At 36.9% G+C, this 26,792-nt stretch overlaps 2 protein-coding genes across 2 annotated transcripts in view; both read left to right on the plus strand.

Moving 5' to 3' along the window:
• Positions 1–6,444, plus strand: part of cacna1fb (calcium channel, voltage-dependent, L type, alpha 1F subunit) — a 41,658-nt gene extending 35,214 nt beyond the window's left edge. Inside the window, exons 41-48 of the mRNA XM_016459841.1 lie at positions 1,316–1,428; positions 2,406–2,665; positions 2,760–2,783; positions 2,889–3,011; positions 3,111–3,268; positions 3,409–3,521; positions 4,543–4,890; positions 5,834–6,444. Coding sequence (XP_016315327.1) covers positions 1,316–1,428; positions 2,406–2,665; positions 2,760–2,783; positions 2,889–3,011; positions 3,111–3,268; positions 3,409–3,521; positions 4,543–4,890; positions 5,834–6,100 — 1,406 coding nt within the window. The 3' untranslated portion in view covers positions 6,101–6,444. The remainder of the gene's footprint in view (positions 1–1,315; positions 1,429–2,405; positions 2,666–2,759; positions 2,784–2,888; positions 3,012–3,110; positions 3,269–3,408; positions 3,522–4,542; positions 4,891–5,833) is intronic.
• Positions 6,445–14,267: 7,823 nt separating this feature from the next.
• On the plus strand, positions 14,268–25,214 carry sypa (synaptophysin a). Its single transcript, XM_016459886.1, has 7 exons — positions 14,268–14,415; positions 16,185–16,250; positions 19,071–19,195; positions 20,191–20,389; positions 22,599–22,790; positions 22,937–23,255; positions 23,551–25,214. Exons 1-6 carry the CDS (start codon positions 14,398–14,400, stop codon positions 23,219–23,221), a joined length of 885 nt encoding a protein of 294 aa, XP_016315372.1. The 5' UTR covers positions 14,268–14,397; the 3' UTR covers positions 23,222–23,255; positions 23,551–25,214.
• Positions 25,215–26,792: the final 1,578 nt, after the last annotated feature.

Below are 26,792 nucleotides of genomic sequence, written 5' to 3' on the forward strand. Positions count from 1 at the left end.
TGCTTTTTATCACTTAATTAAATTGTGTCATCTGTTATAGGGACTACTGAACAGACATTTAGAAGTTGATTTTAAAATGCAAAGTATTTAAAATTAAAATAAAGCTATGTAAACACTTACATTTTTACAACACTATAAGTGTGTCCCATCAGGTAATGAAAAGTTCGACACACACTTGTGGACTTCATCTTCACTTGAACACTTGGGCCAAATACAGGAAATACGTCATATAAGTTGTCAAGTGGTCAAGTGCAAAGACCGCAAGTGTGGGTATTTGGACAAGGCAATAGTTCCCCTTGCCCTCTTGTCTTTGCCAGTTAGTGGTCATTCTCACCCCTTCTGTCACTGTCTTGGCTGCGTTCCAGTTCACTTTTAAACACTCACTCGCGAACTTCCCTAAGCACTTACCCACTTACGCCATTTTGAAGTGCGTTCCACTTCATCAAGTGGACGAGGGAAGTTGACCTGTTCCCGTGAGTTCCTGCCACTGGTTATCACTGCCTGGTACTTGGTCCGCTTCAGAGTCTGCGGTCAACAAGTATCTGAGCTCAGCTCTATGGTGCCTTGCTCAGTCTTCTCCATCTGCCTGGTCTTGCCACTTCCTCTGCTGCTATTCTGCCAGTTGATGTCCAAGGCTGTCCCAGTGGTGTTCCCTAGCTTGCTCTTTCTCTGTTAACTGTGTGTTCCTGCCGTTGAATCACCGGCACACTTCACTACCCTTTTGTATCTCTCTGTTTTGTAATAAACCCTTGTCACTCACTCTGCGATTGGGTCCTCCTTCCAGATCCCTGACAGCCATGTAGTCTCAGTCAATAATTCTAACCATGAAAACAACAGTATTGTCACCTTCTCTTTTAGCCCTATTTGGTTTTAAATTGTCATTTGTTTTGTTCACAACCCCAGTCCATCTCATATGATTGCATAATTCATCAAGACTTGCTTCAACTTCATTTCATCATTTAACAGACAGCTAAGCTTTGACAGGTTGATGATATAAGGTTTTCTACAATTTCAACGTAAGGTTTGCATCACAGGTGAGACTTAAACCCCACAATTCCCAGCTCCAGAGGCTGATGCCTTATCCATTAGGCCTTCTTGCAAATTTGATATTTAGTCTCTGTGTTAGTAAACACATGCCTTGATAACATGGCAGTCTTTTGATTTTTCTCTTCTAGCCTTACTTGGTTTTAAATTACCAGTCGTTATGTTTACAGCCTCAGTCCTTCTCACATGATCTCAGCAAATTCATCAAGTAGGACTGCAGTATCAACTTCTATTTTCTGTTGCCACACAAGTTTTATTGTTTACGACCCAGGTGGGACTCTGCAGGACCTTGGGCCAGAAATGAGACTGGCCATGAACGAAGATCTGGAGGAGGAAGAGGAGGGTCTGGAGGAGGAGCAAGAGGAGGATGATGCTCGTTATAAGGTGCCTATCACTTGGACCGTCAATATTATTTTGGAGCACAATTTAATTACTCTATTTTTCAATCAATTAACTGAATCACACTGAATTCATCTTATACATTTGCTGAATAGAAAATAGTCTATGAGACAGAAGGATTAGATGATTATTCAGAGTAATGAGGCACTTGGTCTATTGAGACGAATGGTAATTTGAGTACCAGGCAGGAGCAGATATCAGGTAATGAATGGAAGTTAAGGCTGAGGGTTTTGTGGTGTAGGTGTAGATGTTGTGGTTTGGTTGGTGAAATGCTCATGAAATGAGCATAAACTATTACATTCCCTTCCCTAATCATTCATCATATATCTAGGTGCATAATTTGTTTACACGTCGTCAGTCATAGATTGCATGATTGCTAATAGTTGCTTTCCTTACTTAAAGTGCACCACCTGTAATGTAAGTAGAGTAATTATTAGTAGTCATTTTTGCAGCACACATTTAAAGTGTTGTGAGTACTTGCATTGTTAGCAACGTGACCAAAAGACTCACAACCCAGGTGGGACTTGAACCCACATTACCGGAGGCCAATGCCTTATCCATTAGGCCACTGCGCTTCGGCTTGCTTTTGTTTTTGTATAGGTTCAGCCACAAGCAAATTCTTACATAGTCTTCAGTGTCACATGATCCATCAGAAATCATTCTAATATGCTTATTTTGTGCCCAAGAAACATTTCTTATTATTGCAAACAGAATGCAAATACAATGTTTAAAAGAACAGCATTTATTTGAAATATACATTTTTGTAACATTATAAATGTCTTTGCTGTCACTTCTGACTAATTGAATGTTATGTTTTCAAAATATAATTGTAAATATAATTTATAAATATATATAATTTTAAAAAATGGCTATGATTTGGAGTGTTTTGTTGTTGCATTACATATATTTTAATACAATATTCTGTTTTTTTCTCTCACTCTGTCATATTGCTGGCCTCTTAGAACGAAAATGGCTATGCAGGCCACGCTGAGCCCTCAAGCAAAAGCCGACGCTCCACTTTGGCCACTACTCCCAGCGGTGCTCCTGTTCCTGTCTCAGGAGAAGGCATCTTGAACGGGGGACTGGGACGTAGGAGCTCCTTAGCAAAAACACAGAACGGGAACGGTGCTTTGGAACACGAGAATTTCAGAAGAAGAGACAGCATGCGTTCCTCCTTTCATTACCAACACAAGAATGGTGTGATTGACCAGCTGCTTAGGAGGTAAATCTAGTTGTTTCCACTGCATTTATTTATATTATACTTCATATTAATTATGTAATTTATTGGTTACATACTGTTTTTGTTTGTTTGATAGATCATCATACTACAAATACCCAAGGTAAGCATTCAGCATTGTCTGCAGCACCACCCTTACCCTTCTCTGTTCCTGTCTGCTGTTCTCTCAGTCTCCTGCTGACTGCAGGTTTCCTCTTTTCTCCCTCAGGAGGGACTCCAGGGACAGATTCTCCTCTCCGCTATCTCGGCGAGAGGAAGGCAGTGAGTACACTGGAGAGCAGCGCTTCTATGGAAAAGATGAGGACAGCGAGAGCGTCATCTCTAAAGAAAGGTACTCATAAAGTTTTGCCTGTGCCTGAATGAATTAATTCATGTTTGGAAGCTGATTAACTTTATGGATTATAATACATCAAATCTTTTTCATCCTCAGGCATGGTTATCCAGAGGACAGCACAATGTTCCCGGGACATAGAGACATGTATGATGGACACTCTATGAGACACCCTGTCTACGGTAATCATTATGGAAACAGTTATGGTGAAGGCAGGAGGACAGCACGGAGACGCCTGCTGCCTGCAACGCCTACTGGTAAAATCATCAATTGTGATATATTTATTTAGTAATTATTATTTAGAATATTGTGTGTATGTAATAAAGGGTTGTACTTAACCTGTATAAGTTCATCTGTACATTTCACTGCTTTGCATTATTTTTTGTCTGTTTCTCAGGGAGAAAGGCTTCATTTAACATACAGTGTTTAAGAAGGCAAGGTAGCAGCGATGATCTGCCCATCCCAGGAACATACCATCAGAACTCCCCACCCTGCAGAGCGCGTTCACAGGTAATGATAACAATATATCATTTTTTGTCCATGACACACTATCAGATGTGTTGGTTACACTATTTTAAGGTGTGCTTGTTATAGTGTAATTATACATTTAAGTACTGAGTAATATTAATGAACTGCATGTACTTACTATATGGTTAGGGTTAGGATTAGGGATACTTGCATGTAATTATGTGTAATTAATTGTTATTATGATAATAAGTACACGTAATATGTGTAACAAGGACACCTTAAAATATAGTGTTACCAATGTGTTCTTTTTGTTTTTACATCTTCTCCAATGTTACAGTTACATAATTTTCGTAATGCACATACTATAGTATTTAGGTACACACAGATTGTATTTATTATATTGTATACAGTATATGTTTTATTCACTGAATGATGTGGCATGGATTATAAATTAAAACATTTATTAAAAAATGGGTTGCACTTTATTTTACATAAAGATCATATTAAAACTTTTTTCTGCATTTCGAATGCATTTGATTTTATACTTTTACCCTTGTCCCAGACCCAGACTTTCAATTGAAATATTAAATAAGAATTATTTGAACAACTATGAAAACAAACAAATTGCTAAATAAATGTATATATCTTATTTTTATATATTACATATTATGTCTCGCATATCAGTCTCAAGTATGAGCTTCGCTAGCAGTGCTCAGTAAATACATTTTTGAAAAAGTTTATTAGGGGCTAAATTGTTGTGATAATATGTGACCATATGTGAAATATGTTTGTGTGAAAATATTTGATTTTTATGTATTTAGGATGCATAAAATGTTAATTGTGAAATTAGTCTTAGCAGAGCAAGCTTAAACAAGCTTGAAAAGGATTTTATTTTCCAAAAGGCCTCAACTTGCAACTTGCCTGTAGTTGAAGAAACACCTTATCTTCACACAGTTCACAGTTCCTGATTGTCTACTGCTCAAGTGACTCCCTTCACAACATTATGAAAGTGAGTTTGAACAGAACCTATCTGACTCAGTCTGTTTCTTTCTCTCCCTCTTAGAGATGCGGCAGCTACGATTCTCGTCACAGCATCGCTAGATCGTCCACGGGTTCAACAGTATCCTGGGCAAACACCGGCCCTCGACGGGGTCATCTCCTTTACTCTCCCCTTATCCTGGTAGAGGAGGAGGGAGCAGGAGGGGCTGGAAGTGTAGGCATCTGGGACAAAAAGGCCGGTGCCATCGGAGTGCCTGCGTCGGTTCGGCATCCCAGTTCGGGATGGTACTCGGGACCCTCTACGGGTGGAGGGGGGCAGCCATATCGAGCCTACACCACCCTCGGAGTCCCCACCCAACTCAGTCCTCACTACAGCGAGAAGAGAGGCAGCGCTGACAGTCTGGTAGAAGCGGTAGGAGCAGAGAAACACTAGAACATGAGAGCAACATTGCAATAACATTATGGACACATTACAGCTTGACTACATCAATATTACAGTAACATTATACATGTTACAACTAAAACAACATTAAGGCAACATCAAGGGACCATTACAGAAACAGTAGCTTCACAACATCTAAGCAAACACAGGAGCTCTTCATAAAATTAGCAATGCTGCTGTGTGAGATGTAGGCTATAATAAAATATAATTTGATAACTTATTTAGATATATAAATATAAAATTTATATATTCTTTTAAATCTATGGACCTTATATTATAAAAATGTATCTAGTAAAATAATGGTATGTAATATATTTGTAATGGCAAAGCTGAATTTTCAATAGCCATTACTCCGGTCTTCAGTGTCACATGATCCTTCAGAAATCATTCTAATATGCTAAAACAATGCTCAAGAAACATTTCTTATTATTATCAATAGTGAAAACAGTTGGTGATACATTTTTAGGATTCTATGATTGATAGAATTAATATAAAAAAACAGCATTTTTTAGAAATAGAAATCTTTTGTAACATTATAAATGTCTTTACTGTCACTTTTGATCAGTTTAATTCATATTTGCTTAGTAAATATATAAATTTCTTTAAAGGGGTCCTTTTGTGGTTTTTGACTTTTTCAACTTTAGTTAGTCTGTAATGTTGCTGTTTGAGCATAAAAAAGATCTGCAAAGTTACAAAGCTCAAAGTCCACTTCAAAAGGAGATATTTGATTTAACAGAAATCACTTTTCAAAAACTAAATCAAGACTTTGTAAAAGAGCATAATAGGACCCCTTTAAAAAAAAATCTTACAGACCACGGTAAGAGTGAATGGTAATATATACTGTATGTCATCTGAGTTTGACATGTATAGTGCCATTAGTCACTCCAGATCTTTCTCTTTTTGCCTTCCTCAGATCTTGATCTCTGAGGGTTTGGGATTGTATGCCAAGGACCCAAAATTTGTAGCCTTTGCCAAGCGTGAGATTGCAGATGCCTGTCACATGACCATAGATGAGATGGAAAGTGCTGCAAGTGATCTCCTGAGTCGTGGGGGCTCAGGGGAGAGTCAAGGCTTCCTGAACCACACAGACATGGGGCCCATATACAGTGACGAGGAGCCCATCAGGAGCCACGAGGAAGAGGAACTGGCTGATGAGATGACTTGTGTTACATCTTTTTGAATAACAGAAAAAGAGCTGATCAGGATGCCAGTGGGTGGAGCAACAGAATCCTGACTGACCAATCACATTGTTCATGCTGCTCTGAGTCACAGAAAGACTCTGCTGAGAATGGTGGTTTAGTTCTGAAATATTGTGACCGGTTCTTACTCAGTCTGTGAAAGAAACCAGCTCCGGTTTACCCTGTCAACATGGCAGTTTTAAATTCTTTTAAATTCAGATCTCTGAAAGGACTCGTTTTATAAATAGCTTACCTTGTTGAACATTTTATATTTGTTAATGTGTTTTTACTCCATCATTCTTATGTTTGTCTGTTTATTTTTAAGCGTCATTTACAGAGGGATTCTCCTACCTAAAATATATACAGTATTTTAAATTATTCAAATAAATAATTTAAGAACTTTAATAAATAATTGAAATATTAACATTTTTAATCATTTTACAGGTTTGTCTCGCATTTTGTGTATATGTGTGTATTTCCCCCCCCCCAGTTTTCCATGATAGGCTCCAGTATTGGTTAATCGTGTTTGAATATGGGTTGTCTTTACTCCAATTCCAGCTTAAAGTAAAATTTTAGAATAAAACATGATATTGGAACAAAAAGCACACTAAGGAGAAACAAATTACTTGTGTTGGGTTGCACAGAGCCTGGCTGGAATTTCAAGGATACTTTTTTAGGACAATAAAATAAAAAACAAGTCTTTTTTTTTTTTTTTTGAAAAGTTGTTTAATTTTGTATTTTGTTATTATTTAATTGTTTGTTTTCATTTTTTTATTCCAGTTTTATACATGTGGTTGATTTTTAAATGTTGTTGATATGCCTAGTCATATTAGCCGCTTTAGTCTCGTCAGATTCCTTTTACTGATCATATCCATAGAACAGCCACAGAAACAGTGATCACTGTGCCCTATTCATGGGTCTCATACAGTAAAAATCAAAATTACTGAACATTTTCTAAAAGTAAATGACGACAGATTGCAGATGTGAACTTGTCTGTCATACCACATCTCTATGTAATCCCCAGCATTTGCTCCCTTCCCCAACAATTTTACTTCATTAGTGTAAATATACAGAACAATATTAATATAACCACTTCACATGGAATATTATAATATCTAAAGATTTATATGTGAGATTGAATGAGAGTTTATTAAATTCTGAATTACATTTGTAAACAAATATAAAGCTGAAATGTTTCCACTCATTGCAATCTGTCATTTTTATAATATCATGGAGAATCATGGCCATTTTTAAATGTGAAAACCTAGCCAACTTAGCCATTTTGTGGGAAAGCTTTTTGCAAAGCCATTTTGTAATACAAAATGCAGCAAATCATGTCAAGGCCCAGTGGCCTAATAAGGCATCAACTTCTGGAGCTGGGGATTCTGGGTTCAGGTTCCACTTGGGTTGCTTTATATGTGTTTATTAGATATGTGCCCAAATTGTTTGGCCAGAGGAAAGATATATGCTTAATATTTAGTGTTCTCTATCAAGGGAATTTAGAAAAGGTTTAAGACAGCCATATGTCTCTCTGACCTCAAACTATGGAAGGTGTATATGTAAAGACTATTTACAGTATGATTAGAATTCATAATCTACAGTTTACACACCACCAGGGGTGCCTTACGATAACCAGAGGCCCCTCAGCTACAGCATTACAGTAGGCCCCCTACTCCAGAAAACTACTTTTTTTTAGCTTCCTGGAAATTATTTATGTGAAATTTAGAATTTTTTTTATATGCCAGTTAACATTCACAACACTGTTCTGCATAAAATGTGAATATAAGTAAATATGCAAATGCAATCTTTGCCAGAAGTGTGTGTTTATTTATAGCTGTTGTCACTGCTGCAAACTCCCATACAAATTATTATTTGAAAAATATAATTTCCCTTCCCTTTCCAGTGTAGGCCCCTGGGCTTCAGCCCCTTGAAGCCCGTGCATTATGTGCCCCTGCACACCACTGGCTTATGGGGGGGCTTATGGCTTATTTATTTATTTAAATACAAGCTGTGCTGATGCATTGAATTGTGCACTGATTTGAGACCAGACTACTTTGCAGGCTGCTGGCTTCAATTATGGTGGTGCATTGTGGGGGAGGACACTTTCTTTAGCCCTACTGGCCTTCAAGCGCAACTGTCCCCTTCTTCCAGACATCTGGATCTATGAAGAATGTTATGCATCAGTACTTCTTTATCAAAATGAAGCATTTCTCAGCGTCATTTACAATAGTGAGGCTAGGGATATTTAAGCACATGAGTTTTGCCATTGAGACACTTTCATAACATACATAGAGAACCTCTAATTAGTGTTTTTATTAGCAGTGAGAAGAACAGCTGCAGGCCTTTGGGCTTCAAAAAGGAGGAAGTAGGGAGAGAGGAAACAAATACTTTATCATGATTCTGCCTTTTGTGCTTATATTTCTAAGAGAGAATATTTATCACACCAAAAGCTCTAGATATTATACAATTATACATAATATGACATGTTGTTATATTACAAAATTGTATATATCAGAATTAAATGTTATTTAATTAATAATATTATTAAAAATAGCTCAAATATAAAATTAAACATGTAAAATACATTATGGATATTTAAAAAAAATCTATTTAATTCTCACAATAGCAAATATTCTGCAAGTGCTCTTTTTTCTTTTCAAGATTTTTTAGCTGAGATTTCAGAAATATTTTCCTGTTTTAGCATTTCATTATTAAACAGGGGTGTTTTTTTTTTTTCGTCTCTAAAAATAGTGTACGAGTCATCATTGTCAGTCCAACTGGTTACTTCCCACAAGGAGAACATTCTATTCACACCTTCCTTGCTTACTGTGAAAGATAATAAGAAATATAGTATGGGTTCATTATGAAATTTTAACAAGATTGAAGTAGAAAATATGAAGTTCGATACAGGCCTCCAGTGAAATCCTGAGTTAGCAACTGTCTTTCCAGAATATCCACACAGTCCTACATCATTCTCATGTAGATCTAGTTATTCATAACTGTGATGTTTTTGTTGAAGACGCTCATGAATAGTTATTATTTCCCAAATGGCATCTTAACGTTCCACCGAACCACTGCAAAATGAAACTATCTAATTCAATCTCAGCACTTAGTGGCCGCCGTATCTGGTGTTCAGTGATCAATCACATTCATAATTTACGGCTTCTGCAAGCGCGAGCAGCCTGCCATCGAAACAACAACTCGTTAGAGGGGGAAATATCATATTTGAGAGCATCACTGAAGATACAGCTAGAAGAAGCACGTATATTGTGACAGGTTAATGATCTCATTGCTCTACTGCGATCAGCGTCTGTCGGTTCATCCCGCTCTTTGCGCACCAAAAACGCCTTCTCGTTCTCTAAGCGCGTGAGTGACGCAACTGAAGCTGCTGTTCTGTTGATTTTCCCTCCCCCTCCGTGGGCTGTTCCGCTTCCATCACTTGCCTCCCCCCGATTATAGCTGTTTCTCCTGTCTACGAGCAGGCGACTAACATGGATATTGTAAACCAGGTAGGGCATTCGGGTTCAAAATGATTTTGTAACATATGTATATGTTTTTGTTTGTCTTTCAGTCAGGCATTCATTGTATACGATAAAGATGCGCTTAGAAAGGATGGTGGAAAATACTTATAGGGAGAGGTGCCCTGCTGATGCTGTCCGTCTGTTCACTGATACAGTATTTCAAGGGGCTTTCTTTCGTGACATCCTACATTTTCGTTTTAAACACATGCATGCCGTTATGGTTGCTGTATAGTATTTTATACAGATCTGATGAAGCGCTCGATTTGTTAGAGGGTTGTGATACATGCAGTTATTATACATGTACTAAATGCACGTTTATTGGTATGATATCAAATTATATTTTGTAATTTTACATTTACGTTTAGTGCAAAAGCGTAACATCAAATCAAAGCGAATGCACGAGGCCCTTTATCACATGAAGATAACGCTCGTAGATACGCTTTTAAAATGGCAGCTGACTTCCATCCCAATACTGTGACTGTGTGACTTTCAGCTATAAGCCCAGGCCCTTCTGTCTCATTATTATTATTATTATTATTTATTATAATTTATTAATTAATATTAGGCAATATAGGCAGGGATCGAGAAATCGGTGTCTACTGAATATGACACACAATCATATATTAGTTATTGATGCGTATATTTACAGAACATTATCAGATGCACATTTTTGCAAGGGGATGTAAACTGCATTCGTGTGTAGGCCAATATTATATATTGCAATGAATAATTAAATCGCGTAAAGAGGAGATCTAAATCGTTGATCGATTGATTTATTTTTGTATTTGCATGGTTTAAAGGAGGACCATCCTCACGGGCAAACAATGGTGTCGTGTAAAACCGCACCTTCCTACGTCACTATGTCCGAATAAAATCAGTATCACAGACCAAATGTCTGATGAGCAAATATTTCCAAATATCAATAATGCCATCATGCATGAAGCAGAAAAACGGTCACATTTAAGCGCCACATTTAATATATTTGTCCTCAATTAAGGGCCTTGCATTTTTCCAGATTGCTAGAGCCATCGTTTTTTTAGATTTTGGCGTGCAAAATGGTTTCAGAAATCTCTGTCGCTTGCTGTTCGGAAGCTCTGGGGCTCAGAGATGGCGGTGACGCGCGCGCAGGCGATCTGGCCATGGCTCAAGGTCCTCGAGACTCACCTTCCCTTCCTTTGCTTTCAGCTTCAGAGATATAAAGAATTTATGACTTGAAATAATAATTTTCGTTTCCTCCTGTTACTGCTTTGATAGGTTTTTGTTTTGTTTTTTCGACGATGTCTTTTCAGTAGCAGATGCTATGTGTAGGTTTCACAATCGCTTCAAAATAAATTGGCTCTTATATGAGCAAAGGGGCCTGTTTGTGTTATGAGTCATCGTGGTGAAGACGCATCATCCATAACACTTTCATCTATCTATCTATCTATCTATCTACACTTCATTTCCAGCGATATCGTTGACTTGATTACAAATGATTGCAAAGATACTATTTAAACTGAACTGAGCTGGATGATGACATCACTGAATTCAATGATGAACTGTCTTTAACTGAAAAATTAGTGTTTACTATTGTCATTTTGCATTATTGACACACTATTTTCCTAATTAATGCTGTTCAGTTGCTTTGACACAATCTGTATTGTTAAAAGCGCTATATAAATAAAGGTGACTTGACTTGACTTATCTATCTATCTATCTGTCTGTCTGTCTGTCTGTCTATCTGTTTGTCTAACGTTTTTCAAATGTTTTTTTGACAGTTGGTTGCCAATGGGCAGTTCAGGGTGCTGAAAGTCCCTTTGGGCTTCATCAAAGCCTTAGAATGGGTAAGTTCTCATTTATATTTATGTATATATATATAGGCTATATTAGATGGTGTGTTAATCATTTTAGTCCATAAATGAATTTCAGACATGAATTTATTTACTTAGAAGAACTAGAAAGCACAGATGTCCATCATGTATTATAGCTGAGAAGCGACATATCCTATATCCAAACATGGTGAAATGATACTGTCACTTTTCATATAATCTATATAATATATCTAAGACGTATGTAAAAATCAAGCGTAGCGTTAGTTCTGGCAGGTTACGTTAGTCAAGCTCGCATCAGCTGACCTTCAGCTGATCCCCATCTACCTATGGGAATACGACACCTATCTAAGCATTCATATATAAGGTCCCTCAGTATTATCAGCAGTTTTCGCATTGCTCAATAGCTAATTACCCTCCTCCAGCCCCAACTCCTCCTCTGTCAGTCGGGATTCAGCCTTCTGATTCTCCTTGAATCAGACTAATTCTAAAATGTGTACATAAAATGATTGAACTTAACAATATCTGCAAATACATTTATGTTAGTTCTGTTCTGTTTACCCTGGGGGATTATTGCTGTTCTTGCCCAGAACGGAACCATACCGCCAATCCAAACTGTATGCTAATTGTCAATCATCTTTGACGATAGTGAACAAATATAAAGCTGAAATGTTTCCACTCATTGCAATCTGTCATTTTTATAATATCATGGAGAATCATGGCCATTTTTAAATGTGAAAACCTAGCCAACTTAGCCATTTTGTGGGAAAGCTTTTTGCAAAGCCATTTTGTAATACAAAATGCAGCAAATCATGTCAAGGCCCAGTGGCCTAATAAGGCATCAACTTCTGGAGCTGGGGATTCTGGGTTCAGGTTCCACTTGGGTTGCTTTATATGTGTTTATTAGATATGTGCCCAAATTGTTTGGCCAGAGGAAAGATATATGCTTAATATTTAGTGTTCTCTATCAAGGGAATTTAGAAAAGGTTTAAGACAGACATATGTCTCTCTGACCTCAAACTATGGAAGGTGTATATGTAAAGACTATTTACAGTATGATTAGAATTCATAATCTACAGTTTACACACCACCAGGGGTGCCTTACGATAACCAGAGGCCCCTCAGCTACAGCATTACAGTAGGCCCCCTACTCCAGAAAACTACTTTTTTTTAGCTTCCTGGAAATTATTTATGTGAAATTTAGAATTTTTTTTATATGCCAGTTAACATTCACAACACTGTTCTGCATAAAATGTGAATATAAGTAAATATGCAAATGCAATCTTTGCCAGAAGTGTGTGTTTATTTATAGCTGTTGTCACTGCTGCAAACTCCCATACAAATTATTATTTGAAAAATATAATTTCCCTTCCCTTTCCAGTGTAGGCCCCTGGGCTTCAGCCCCTTGAAGCCCGTGCATTATGTGCCCCTGCACACCACTGGCTTATGGGGGGGCTTATGGCTTATTTATTTATTTAAATACAAGCTGTGCTGATGCATTGAATTGTGCACTGATTTGAGACCAGACTACTTTGCAGGCTGCTGGCTTCAATTATGGTGGTGCATTGTGGGGGAGGACACTTTCTTTAGCCCTACTGGCCTTCAAGCGCAACTGTCCCCTTCTTCCAGACATCTGGATCTATGAAGAATGTTATGCATCAGTACTTCTTTATCAAAATGAAGCATTTCTCAGCGTCATTTACAATAGTGAGGCTAGGGATATTTAAGCACATGAGTTTTGCCATTGAGACACTTTCATAACATACATAGAGAACCTCTAATTAGTGTTTTTATTAGCAGTGAGAAGAACAGCTGCAGGCCTTTGGGCTTCAAAAAGGAGGAAGTAGGGAGAGAGGAAACAAATACTTTATCATGATTCTGCCTTTTGTGCTTATATTTCTAAGAGAGAATATTTATCACACCAAAAGCTCTAGATATTATACAATTATACATAATATGACATGTTGTTATATTACAAAATTGTATATATCAGAATTAAATGTTATTTAATTAATAATATTATTAAAAATAGCTCAAATATAAAATTAAACATGTAAAATACATTATGGATATTTAAAAAAAATCTATTTAATTCTCACAATAGCAAATATTCTGCAAGTGCTCTTTTTTCTTTTCAAGATTTTTTAGCTGAGATTTCAGAAATATTTTCCTGTTTTAGCATTTCATTATTAAACAGGGGTGTTTTTTTTTTTTTCGTCTCTAAAAATAGTGTACGAGTCATCATTGTCAGTCCAACTGGTTACTTCCCACAAGGAGAACATTCTATTCACACCTTCCTTGCTTACTGTGAAAGATAATAAGAAATATAGTATGGGTTCATTATGAAATTTTAACAAGATTGAAGTAGAAAATATGAAGTTCGATACAGGCCTCCAGTGAAATCCTGAGTTAGCAACTGTCTTTCCAGAATATCCACACAGTCCTACATCATTCTCATGTAGATCTAGTTATTCATAACTGTGATGTTTTTGTTGAAGACGCTCATGAATAGTTATTATTTCCCAAATGGCATCTTAACGTTCCACCGAACCACTGCAAAATGAAACTATCTAATTCAATCTCAGCACTTAGTGGCCGCCGTATCTGGTGTTCAGTGATCAATCACATTCATAATTTACGGCTTCTGCAAGCGCGAGCAGCCTGCCATCGAAACAACAACTCGTTAGAGGGGGAAATATCATATTTGAGAGCATCACTGAAGATACAGCTAGAAGAAGCACGTATATTGTGACAGGTTAATGATCTCATTGCTCTACTGCGATCAGCGTCTGTCGGTTCATCCCGCTCTTTGCGCACCAAAAACGCCTTCTCGTTCTCTAAGCGCGTGAGTGACGCAACTGAAGCTGCTGTTCTGTTGATTTTCCCTCCCCCTCCGTGGGCTGTTCCGCTTCCATCACTTGCCTCCCCCCGATTATAGCTGTTTCTCCTGTCTACGAGCAGGCGACTAACATGGATATTGTAAACCAGGTAGGGCATTCGGGTTCAAAATGATTTTGTAACATATGTATATGTTTTTGTTTGTCTTTCAGTCAGGCATTCATTGTATACGATAAAGATGCGCTTAGAAAGGATGGTGGAAAATACTTATAGGGAGAGGTGCCCTGCTGATGCTGTCCGTCTGTTCACTGATACAGTATTTCAAGGGGCTTTCTTTCGTGACATCCTACATTTTCGTTTTAAACACATGCATGCCGTTATGGTTGCTGTATAGTATTTTATACAGATCTGATGAAGCGCTCGATTTGTTAGAGGGTTGTGATACATGCAGTTATTATACATGTACTAAATGCACGTTTATTGGTATGATATCAAATTATATTTTGTAATTTTACATTTACGTTTAGTGCAAAAGCGTAACATCAAATCAAAGCGAATGCACGAGGCCCTTTATCACATGAAGATAACGCTCGTAGATACGCTTTTAAAATGGCAGCTGACTTCCATCCCAATACTGTGACTGTGTGACTTTCAGCTATAAGCCCAGGCCCTTCTGTCTCATTATTATTATTATTATTATTTATTATAATTTATTAATTAATATTAGGCAATATAGGCAGGGATCGAGAAATCGGTGTCTACTGAATATGACACACAATCATATATTAGTTATTGATGCGTATATTTACAGAACATTATCAGATGCACATTTTTGCAAGGGGATGTAAACTGCATTCGTGTGTAGGCCAATATTATATATTGCAATGAATAATTAAATCGCGTAAAGAGGAGATCTAAATCGTTGATCGATTGATTTATTTTTGTATTTGCATGGTTTAAAGGAGGACCATCCTCACGGGCAAACAATGGTGTCGTGTAAAACCGCACCTTCCTACGTCACTATGTCCGAATAAAATCAGTATCACAGACCAAATGTCTGATGAGCAAATATTTCCAAATATCAATAATGCCATCATGCATGAAGCAGAAAAACGGTCACATTTAAGCGCCACATTTAATATATTTGTCCTCAATTAAGGGCCTTGCATTTTTCCAGATTGCTAGAGCCATCGTTTTTTTAGATTTTGGCGTGCAAAATGGTTTCAGAAATCTCTGTCGCTTGCTGTTCGGAAGCTCTGGGGCTCAGAGATGGCGGTGACGCGCGCGCAGGCGATCTGGCCATGGCTCAAGGTCCTCGAGACTCACCTTCCCTTCCTTTGCTTTCAGCTTCAGAGATATAAAGAATTTATGACTTGAAATAATAATTTTCGTTTCCTCCTGTTACTGCTTTGATAGGTTTTTGTTTTGTTTTTTCGACGATGTCTTTTCAGTAGCAGATGCTATGTGTAGGTTTCACAATCGCTTCAAAATAAATTGGCTCTTATATGAGCAAAGGGGCCTGTTTGTGTTATGAGTCATCGTGGTGAAGACGCATCATCCATAACACTTTCATCTATCTATCTATCTATCTATCTACACTTCATTTCCAGCGATATCGTTGACTTGATTACAAATGATTGCAAAGATACTATTTAAACTGAACTGAGCTGGATGATGACATCACTGAATTCAATGATGAACTGCCTTTAACTGAAAAATTAGTGTTTACTATTGTCATTTTGCATTATTGACACACTATTTTCCTAATTAATGCTGTTCAGTTGCTTTGACACAATCTGTATTGTTAAAAGCGCTATATAAATAAAGGTGACTTGACTTGACTTATCTATCTATCTATCTGTCTGTCTGTCTGTCTGTCTATCTGTTTGTCTAACGTTTTTCAAATGTTTTTTTGACAGTTGGTTGCCAATGGGCAGTTCAGGGTGCTGAAAGTCCCTTTGGGCTTCATCAAAGCCTTAGAATGGGTAAGTTCTCATTTATATTTATGTATATATATATAGGCTATATTAGATGGTGTGTTAATCATTTTAGTCCATAAATGAATTTCAGACATGAATTTATTTACTTAGAAGAACTAGAAAGCACAGATGTCCATCATGTATTATAGCTGAGAAGCGACATATCCTATATCCAAACATGGTGAAATGATACTGTCACTTTTCATATAATCTATATAATATATCTAAGACGTATGTAAAAATCAAGCGTAGCGTTAGTTCTGGCAGGTTACGTTAGTCAAGCTCGCATCAGCTGACCTTCAGCTGATCCCCATCTACCTATGGGAATACGACACCTATCTAAGCATTCATATATAAGGTCCCTCAGTATTATCAGCAGTTTTCGCATTGCTCAATAGCTAATTACCCTCCTCCAGCCCCAACTCCTCCTCTGTCAGTCGGGATTCAGCCTTCTGATTCTCCTTGAATCAGACTAATTCTAAAATGTGTACATAAAATGATTGAACTTAACAATATCTGCAAATACATTTATGTTAGTTCTGTTCTGTTTACCCTGGGGGATTATTGCTGTTCTTGCCCAGAACGGAACCATACCGCCAATCCAAACTGTATGCTAATTGTCAATCATCTTTGACGATAGTGGTCCTGACAGAACTTCAACTTGTTAATCAAACATGCCTACATATGGAAGCATTCAACACCAGTAGACTTAACACTTCCTGCACAATACGCAGTCTGTTGCAGCTCGAATGATTTTCTTTTTTGGTTTCTATATGGTCAGTAATTTCCTCAGCTTGTCCAAAGACTATAGAATACCCGGTTTAAAGGGACTTTGGCTTGGCTTAGGAGCTGGATTCTTAAAAGCTGTAACTGGTTACCATTTTACCATAAGCTTACTTTTTACACATACAGTAGGCCTACACATCCCAGAGGAGATTCAGTTTAATATAACTGTAACATAAAAACATAGATTTGTGTGTTTGAAATCTAAATCACTTGTAAATAAACTGGCAGCAGTAATACATAACATTTAAGTAGGCCTACAACATATGCTAGTTACGTAATAGTGCCTTTTAAATCATACAAATACACTTAATGACTTATTTTAATACATTTTATTGAATTATTTTGTGTTAAATAGCACCACGGTTTCCATTTCACTTTTGAAGCAACCTAGTAGAAAAATTAAGGAGGTTTTACCACAATCATCTATGATGTTCCTGTACTGTGTAATTTGACATTTGAACATTTTATATTATTAGTTTATTTAAAAGTGCAGTATAATTTTGTAGCTGTTGTGTACTGCGTTCATTCAGGCAAGGCCATGCCATGGCCAATATAATGAACGTATATAGCCTACACACAATTACAGTTGGAAAGATGCTTTGTTTCTGAATGACCACAGTAGAGATATCTGCTATTATTTTAATAAACGTTTAAATCTGCTCCAGGGTAAACGCACCGTAAACACACCGTGAACGCACCCTTACCTATCATGCACGCGGGAGAACACGCACAATTGCAGAGTAGTAGTGCCCTCTATTGGTCACACAGTGCTTCTTCACTTTGTACAAAGTGAAAATGGCATCAAATAACAGACTTTGTAGTAAAATGTTGAACAAGACCACATTTGTATATCTGTCTGTACTCTCTCTTGCAGTAGAACAAGCATCATTCTAATAATTCAAGATAATTTATCTCTTTATTTAAGTAATACAGAACTGTTTGGACGTATTAAAATTCTCCAAATCAGCGTTTTTGTGTATAATAACTTATTTAATAAGCTTACTTTTGATACATTTGCTCAGTTTAATTGATTCACTGAACCACGAAACTCAGTTTAGTTAATTTGGGTTGGTTTCTGTCTGGGATCAGTCTTTTCTGGGCTTGGAAATGTGAGCTGATATGATTTTGTTTGATTTAGATCAGATTTGATTTGTTTGGTCTGTCTTGTGTAGTGTGTAGCCTGCCTGACTAATTATTTAATTGTCTCTCTTGGACCTTGTCTGGTCTGGTGGGTACTAGGCTATGTGATTTGTTTTTTCTAACACGAGTTGTTAAGGCTTTTTGCTTTGTTTGTACAATAATTGCATTCGTATGTATTGTTATGGTTAAGTTACTCAGTTGGTTATCAGTCTTTGTTTAGATGTTTTTGTTCTCTTGGCCTCATTTGAATTGTTTGGTCTGCCTTTGTTTAGCATGGTTTACTGTGGCTTGATGTTTGTCTGTTGTTTTAGTCTCCTGTCCTGTGATGTTTCCTGGGTTCATAACAGAGCCCAGCTCAGCTATATGACAGATGGCAGAGTATCTCAGTGAAATTTAATAGCTTCATTCTCCATTCAGTCCCTCCACCAGGCAAAGTCCATAAGTAATCTCTATGACTCTTAATCCTGAAAGGAAAAATAATATGCTTATGTCCATGTCAGGATGCTGGTGTCACATGGTGAAAGATGCTTTCATTTGGTTTATTTAGTCTGTATTTTAATTGCATTCATACACACCTCCTACAGTAAACAATTTTTATGTGTAAAATATGACATTACCACATTTGCACCAGTCTTCACAGATTTCATTCCTGATGTGTGAATGTGAGTCTTCAGATGAAAATGTATAGAAAGCATTCTGTTTCTTTTTTTCAGTCCCAAACCTTGACCTTAGTAGTCAAAACAACCTTCTAGTAACTAAAATATGTGAAACACTTGTTAAGCAAAGAGAAGGTGCTAGCAATGGCTTGTTTCGTAAATGCATGAACTTAAAAAATGTATACCTTGAATACATTTGAATAAAAACATCTGCCAAATGCATAAATATAAACCTCTTTTCCAGGTGTTTGCCATCTTTGCATTCTCCACCTGTGGGAGTTACTCCGGCTCCTTCAGGATGAGCGTGGAGTGCAGAAACAGATCAGACAGTGACCTGAAAATAGACGTGGATTTTGAGTATCCCTTCAGGTACCTCTGTCTTTTTAGACCTGTGTGACCATATCAAAGTTTTACTTGTTCATCAGTATGCATTTACTTTTTCAGGAACAGCTTTTAATGCAGTACAAAGTCAGTCCCTCTGGTGTTTTACTTGGCAGGGTTTTCAAATGATCCCCTGATCATTTGCGGTTTTTCCTTTTTTCCCCTGATATGAGGGTCCCACTTCCTAAAATATAAACACAACTATATGCAGTATGTAAGACCCTTTTATACTTTGTGGGAAAATTAGTAATGTTTTTTATTACTGTTATGTAAAATATAATATTTTATAGCATCATGTTATGTATTATTCATATTATGAAGATCTTGATTATATTCTTTAAATGTTAACATTTATTTGTTTAGTTATTTCCCTGTTGAAAAAAACAGCATATGCTGGTTAGGTATGTCTTGAAGCATGGCAGCTGGTTTGAACTGGTTTAAGCTGGTCCTTAGTTGGTTATAAGCTGGTTTAAGCTGATCCTGAACTGGTTATAAGCTGGTTATGAGCTGGTTTAAACTGGTCATGTGCTGGTCCTAAGTAACTAGCTCCTGCTCAGGACAAGCTCATAACCAGCTTATAACCAGCTCAGGATCAGCTTAAACCAGTTCATGACCAACTAAGGACCAGCTTAAACCATCTATCTATCTATCTATCTATCTATCTGTCTGTCTGTCTGTCCTTTTTTTAATATACAGTATTTTTCTCTGAACCCCATTTTGAAACCTGTTTTATTAAATTCTAGTGCTTCTGAGCACGTAGTGTTAAGCGTTTAAGTAGCGTTGTCTCTAATCCCAAGTACACTAAATATGTAATTTTTTTTCCTTTTCTTCATGGTTCATAATCCAAGGTGAACTGTTTCTCCAGCCCATTGAGATTTGGTATAGTAACTCTAAATTAGGCTAAGTTGTAAATGTGCTGAGATGGCCAGCTTTGAAGGTATTAGGGTTCTCTCAGTAACCCTGTTCACCTGTATCTCCTTCAGGCTTCATCAAGTGTATTTTGATGCCCCTGCCTGCAAGAATGGCCAGACTGAGCGTTTCTTCCTGGTTGGGGATTACTCATCCTCAGCAGAGTTCTTCGTCACCATCGCCGTTTTTGCATTCCTGTATTCCATGGCAGCTCTCAGCATCTATGTCTTTGCCTTTGAGAAATACCGCGAGAACAATAAAGGACCACTGATTGTAAGTTTTCTTCTATAATACATAAGCACTAAGGTAGCAGTTTGTTAAAACCTTGGTTCACCCAAATTATTAAAAATCTGCTATTATTTACTCACCTTAGACCACCGTAGACATTGAAGGGGACAAGTATAATTAGAAGTGGCCAAATCCAGCTCTCTGTTTTTTAGAAAAGATTTAAAATTTACATTTTTAGTCTGGTCCGTCTCAGTGGTCTAACAGCGGTTGTCAGTGTCCCAAAATGATTGAGATAGCCAATCAAATCAAAGTAAGAAGGGTTTACTGTTCACAGTAGCAGAGTGTGAATTCCAGCACCAAGCGTCAGTTTTAACGTTGAGAGAGCGAGGTAAAATGGAAGTAGTGAAACATTTAATATTTGACAACTGTTTTACAATAGAAATGTTAAAAAAAACAACAGTAATATCCAACTTGACTTTTTTTCTCAAAAATGGCCGTTTTGAATTGGAAATATGGTATAATTTACATTATTCGTGCAATTCCTAACTGAATGTGACGAGACAAGAAATGTTTTGCATTTTCGACACATTAAGGCAGACAAATAAGAGTGAACGTGAGCATATTTGCGAATAGTTCAAACTGATTGCTTTTATACTAGAATTAGACCTAGCATTTTCTTCAACATTCTAAAAATCTTCAACAAATGGTCATGGCCTTGATATGGACTACTTTCAGTGCTTTTCTTTTGGGGTTTTTTTTCTTTTCTCTTGGATCTTATTGGCCCTTACTGGTCACTATGAACTACAGATTTTTTTTTAGAATTGACTTTGTAATGACATGAGGGTGTGTAAACAAAGATGGAATTTAGAATTCTGGGTGAATTATTGATGTAGCAGCTCAGTTTTAAAGGGGTCCTATTATGCTTTTTGACTTTTTCAACTTTAGTTAGTCTGTAATGTTGCTGTTTGAGCATAAAAAAGATCTGCAAAGTTACAAAGCTCAAAGTCCAATTCAAAAGGAGATATTTTATTTAACAGAAATCACTTTTCAAAAACTACAGTGAACGACTTGTTTGGACTACAACGCATATTTTCCGGGATTTGTGATATCACAAATACCGACGAATGGGACGAGACCTGGTTGAGCTGCATTAGAGAAGGCAACGAGTGTTATCACTATGTCGGAGACATGCTAGCTTTCCCAAGGCAGACAAACTTAGAGTGGTTACAATCATCCGGGTTTAAATCACGCTCAAATTGATTTAATTTTGATATTTATACTTGGATCAGTATTCTAAAGTGAAAAGCATGACAACTCCCTAATTTTGGCTGACGTCATCGTAAGCTTTTGAGATAAGGTTTTGGATAGTAATGACTTAAGTGTTACTACATCCTTCTGAAGAATTTACTAATTATTTAGATCAGTATTCTAAAGTGAAGATCACGGTAACTTAGTAAGTTAGTACTAGTTAAGTGCTACCAAATGAATTACTAACCAGAACCTTACAAAAACCTAAAAAGTTTACAAGGATTTTAGTAATTACTAGGGAGTTATCATGATCTTCATTTTAGAATACTGATCCAAAAAATTAGTAATTCCTTTAGAAGGATGTAGTAACACCTGAATAATTACTATCCAATACTTTACAAAACCATCAAAAGCTTACGATGTCAGTCATTACTAGGCAGTTATCACGATCTTCACTTTAGAATACTGAGCCAAATAATTAGTAATTCCTTCTGAAGAAGTTGGTAATACTTGAGTCATGACTACTGGGTTACCATGACCTTCACTTTAGAATTAATTATACATTATGTATTATTCATATTAATTATGAACCTGCATACAGTAATTCTTAGATGTTATTCACTTTAGAATACTGATCCAAATAATTAGTCATTCCTTCTAAAAGAATTTGGTAATACTTGAGTAATTACCAGTGGGTTACCATGACCTTCACTTTAGAATGAATTATACATTATGCATTATTCATATTAACTATGAACCTGTATACAGTAGTTCTTGGGGAGGTATGAAAAAATAGTAAATTAGTAATTAGTAAACATTCGACTAAGCACTATTACTTACTACTTCTTTAATCAGAGTTTCTTGTTAGATACTAGTAGCTACTAGAGTGCTAATACTGCGTTACTCATGTGTTCTTGTGTAGTTCTTCATTAATGATGGAACAGTATTCTAAAGTGTTACTGACTATATATTTACATATAATTCTATATAAATAATACGATTGCAGGATTTTGGTGTGACGTGTGTATTCACCTTCATGTGGCTGGTGAGCTCGGCAGCATGGGCGAAGGGTTTGTCTGATGTCAAGACAGCTACAGACCCAGAGAAGGTTCTAGATCTGGTCCCTGCTTGTGAACAGGAAGGCAACCGCTGCCGTGAAGTTTACGACCCCGTCATGTCTGGTCTTAATACTTCTGTGGTGAGTCAGTTCTGCTTGGCCATACAGGAAATTCCCTTACTGATAAAAAAAACATTTTTATGCAGGTCTTCCAATGTCTCTCTTGTGATTAGAGCAAACTTTTAAACTGAATTATAAACCTTATTTTTATTTACTTTTCTCTCCAGGTCTTTGGCTTCCTCAACCTGATCTTGTGGATGGGGAACCTGTGGTTTGTATTCAAGGAGACTGGGATCATCGCACCATTTATGCGCCAACAGCCCGCTCAGGAGAAGCAGCCCGCCCCTGATTCCTACGGGCAGGGAGGTTATGGGCAGCAGGACCCGTACGCCGGCTCCCAGGGAGGCTACCAGCCCGATTACAGCCAGCAAGGCTACAATCAAGGTGGAGACTACGTTCAGGGTGGATATGACCAACAGGGGGCACCCACCTCCTTTTCCAACCAGATGTGAGCGGAGAAATATCTGAGGAAGCAGGAGATGGCTGGTGAGTGGCTTTGATATGGTTTAGTTGGTTAGTGGTTTAGTATTGACTGATGTTTAATCATGCCTGACCACCTTTTTTTTTTTTGCATTTAGTCTGTATTTGGCATCCCTTTTAGCTCACTTAAAGTTAATCTTTAAACCTTGTCACTTAAAGTGAATCTTTAAACCTTAAATCCACTTGTTTACTACTAAATTTCGTATTTATTTAGACAAAATAGAATGGAATTTATCAGTTATTGACCCGAATTTTAATATCAGCATAATCTCAAATAGTGTGTCTCATTGTCTCTCCACAGAAAGAAGTTGATCGTGTGACTCTAGCAGTGTGGTGCCTGAATCCTACCCACAAAACCACACTTCTCCCTGTTTGTGCGTCTGTGCTTACGTCTGTGAAAGATAAGGGGGGCGGGAGGGAGGGAGGAAGGGCAAGGGGTCTAATCCAAAATCACATATAGATGGGAGGGGGATAGAGCGGAGGAATTTTAATGTGCTGTTTATTATTGTGATGTATACAACTAAAAAAGTTTGATCAAATTTCAAAACACTTGAATACTGTACCAAAATATGAAAAAGTATATGAATCCTATTGCTATATGAATTTTGAATTGATGATGTTGACAATAGTAATGCTAAACTTGAGAGAATGTATTTGTCTGTGCTGTATAGATATCATTATAAACTAATATATATAAATATAAATATTTCCTAAGGATATATATGGGATTATTCCACTGTAGTCTAGTTAAATTTAGAGACCCTAAATAAATATAATAACAATAACGTGAAAAATTCACAAAGCCCCACAGAATTTGTTCCTTGAAAATGTTTACTTCTGGTGGGTCGTGGTTTGGTACAGTTTGTTCCATTTCTATGTTGACCTCTTGTTGGGTATTTTGTTGGTTTTTATTTCTTCATGGGTGGGATGGAGCACTGATGTGACTGAGACTGAGGCGGTGGGGAGCGTCCAGGGCTCATGGAGGGACCACATTATTTCAACCAGCAAGCAAAACGGTCAAGGGTATCTTAAAGCATTTCTCATTTCCTGACTGAAAATGTTGACTTTGTTTAGTGCTCTCTCTTTCAAATCTTTGTCTTGTGAAAAGCACATGCGTTCTCAGTGCAGAATTAGCGTGGTTGTTCATGACACAATGCATCTGAGTGCTGTGTTGATGTAGTGCTGTTTAAGTTAGAGAATGCTAAAAATCGATATATAAATATATATATGGACTGGGGTTTTGTTTGTGTTGTGTGAGCACCGGATAGAGAGACTCAATCCTGTGTGTTGAGATGTCAGTAATGTATATACGTGCCAGTTTCAATTTCATCAATATTTTCTTGTTTCCCTCTCTCAAAAGCATATGCATTATCACAGGATTTAAGCCTGCGATATTGAGGTATATTTTCAGATGTACATATAAAAATATATATAAAGTACCTGCTCATTCTTTAAGCGATATCATGAACTGCTATAGTGTGAAATTCCCATGATTTGCATCAAAACATCACCGGAATGCCAGTTTAGATTATTTTTCTGCTTGATCAAGCATTCGAAATGCAGACGATCAGAAATATCTGGTGTATATGATAACTCGACCTCTCGGCTGGAATCAAGGGGGTCATTTAAATTAGCTGCGAAATGTATCATTTGAACCATGTTTATGGCAGGTTAACTGATGTAATAAAGTCTTTAAAGTTATTGTTTTGTATAGTATTTAAACAGTATATATGAAAGTCTAGCACTTTCAGATGCAAGGATGCTGAGTAAACATCTTATTAATCTAGTAAATGCACCAGATTAGTTTTTGCCCAGAGTTGATCATCGTTTTATTTAGGGCTGATGCAGCAGACGTTGTTATGATGAGATCCTTTATATTATTGCATGATCAGATGCTCATAATGCAAGCTTACCCAGACTTATAACTATCTATTTTATATTTTTTCAGATTATTTAATTTGCCTGCGACTTTGAGAAAAACCAGGTTTCGCTTTTGGGTAGAAGGCCATCGACCTGCTAAATGTATTAGCGTGTCTCTCCCTCCCTCATTCTCTCTCTTTCTCTCTCTTCCATTCTCTGCTCTGGCCCACTCTTCCCCTCTTCCAAATGAATATGCTACTCAACTTCTCCATTGTTAGTGGTGTTTGATATGTCTTGTGAAACTCTCGATGCCTTTGGGTTGTGCTGTATTTAATGTGTATGATATATTCTTAGCGTTTATGAAGATATTGATGAAAATGTTTATGACCATGCTGAAAACTCAATCACCAAAATTATCCAGAAATTCGGTTGTATTGTTCTATGGAATCCACGAAGGAAATTCAATAAAGAATAAGTTATCCTGTTGAAAAAAAAGGTCTTTGTTGCTTCTGTGATTCAATCATAATTTTTTTTGCTTCTATGATTCAATAATTACAATCAAATAGGATGTTGTCTATTTTATTTTTATTTTTTTGCAAAACTGAAAATCAGTTATCTATTTAATGATAACGAAGAACAAATGATTATTTCCTCCTTATATAAATAACATAATGCAAAATGTTTAATGTTATGACTTTATAGTAAACTGGAAGACTGAAAATTTCAACATTTTTGTGGTGTTGTATGAATAAGGGTAGAGCATCCGGTCTCAGGAAGGAACACTTGGTAAGTTTCACTTACTAGTAGGGTTGCCAGACTTGTTGTGTAAGCACACACACACACTTGTGCTTACACAAGTTTTCATTAGGAATTGGGCTGCTTTTGATACGCATAAATTTCTCATTTGTTAAATTTATGTTGTTTACTTATGTCAAATACTTAAATATTTAATAAGTACCTTAACCAATAGGACTAACTTAAATTAATCACTAATAGAGAGTTTCAGTTTTTTTTCACCACCAAAATGTTTTCTCTACACTGCAAAGGGTGGACTGATGCTGCATCTGACATATCCGTTTATTTACACAGACTGTTTTTTTATTGTTATTTATTTTTGGCGCTACATGTTGATGCGCTGCCCACGAGGCTATCGGTGACGACCGATAATGTAAATAACCTATAAATTAAAAACAAACAAAAAAAAACAGGAACTCAGAGGGTAAAACCAAAATATGACTATAATCGATGATTATTGCTCTTAATATTGTAATAATGATCATTACAGTTTTTCTCAACTGCTTAAACACACTTGTCCACTCAGACATCACATTTTCAAAACAATTAACACTGAAACTGAAGCTCAGTGGTGGACAGTAACGGAGTAGCTTTACTTCGTTACTGTACTTAAGTACATTTTTCAAGTATCTGTACTTTACTGGAGTAGATTTATTTTGAGTAACTTTTACTTCACTACATTTCATAAAACTTCTCATTACTCCTTATAATATATCACGTGCTCCGAGACGCAGAAGCTTCAGGTTCAGAAAATTCATGAACGAACTGATTCTTTTCAATGAACCCGTTAAATCTGTTCGCAAATCGCACCAAACAATTCATTCACGAATTGGAATGATCCGATTGCAGCTGTTCTCGAGTCGACAACTCACTGATTCAAATGAACCG

This window comes from Sinocyclocheilus anshuiensis, unplaced genomic scaffold (assembly GCF_001515605.1).
Source record: "Sinocyclocheilus anshuiensis isolate Anshui unplaced genomic scaffold, SAMN03320099.WGS_v1.1 scaffold1024, whole genome shotgun sequence".
Classification (NCBI taxonomy): Eukaryota; Metazoa; Chordata; class Actinopteri; order Cypriniformes; family Cyprinidae; genus Sinocyclocheilus; species Sinocyclocheilus anshuiensis.

Excerpts from the sequence above, each read along its gene's own strand:
- sypa (XM_016459886.1), top strand. Across the intron at positions 19,196-20,190 it reads GATTTTGAGTATCCCTTCAG|GCTTCATCAAGTGTATTTTG; the intron begins GTACCTCTGTCT and ends TATCTCCTTCAG. Across the intron at positions 22,791-22,936 it reads CTGGTCTTAATACTTCTGTG|GTCTTTGGCTTCCTCAACCT; the intron begins GTGAGTCAGTTC and ends TTTTCTCTCCAG.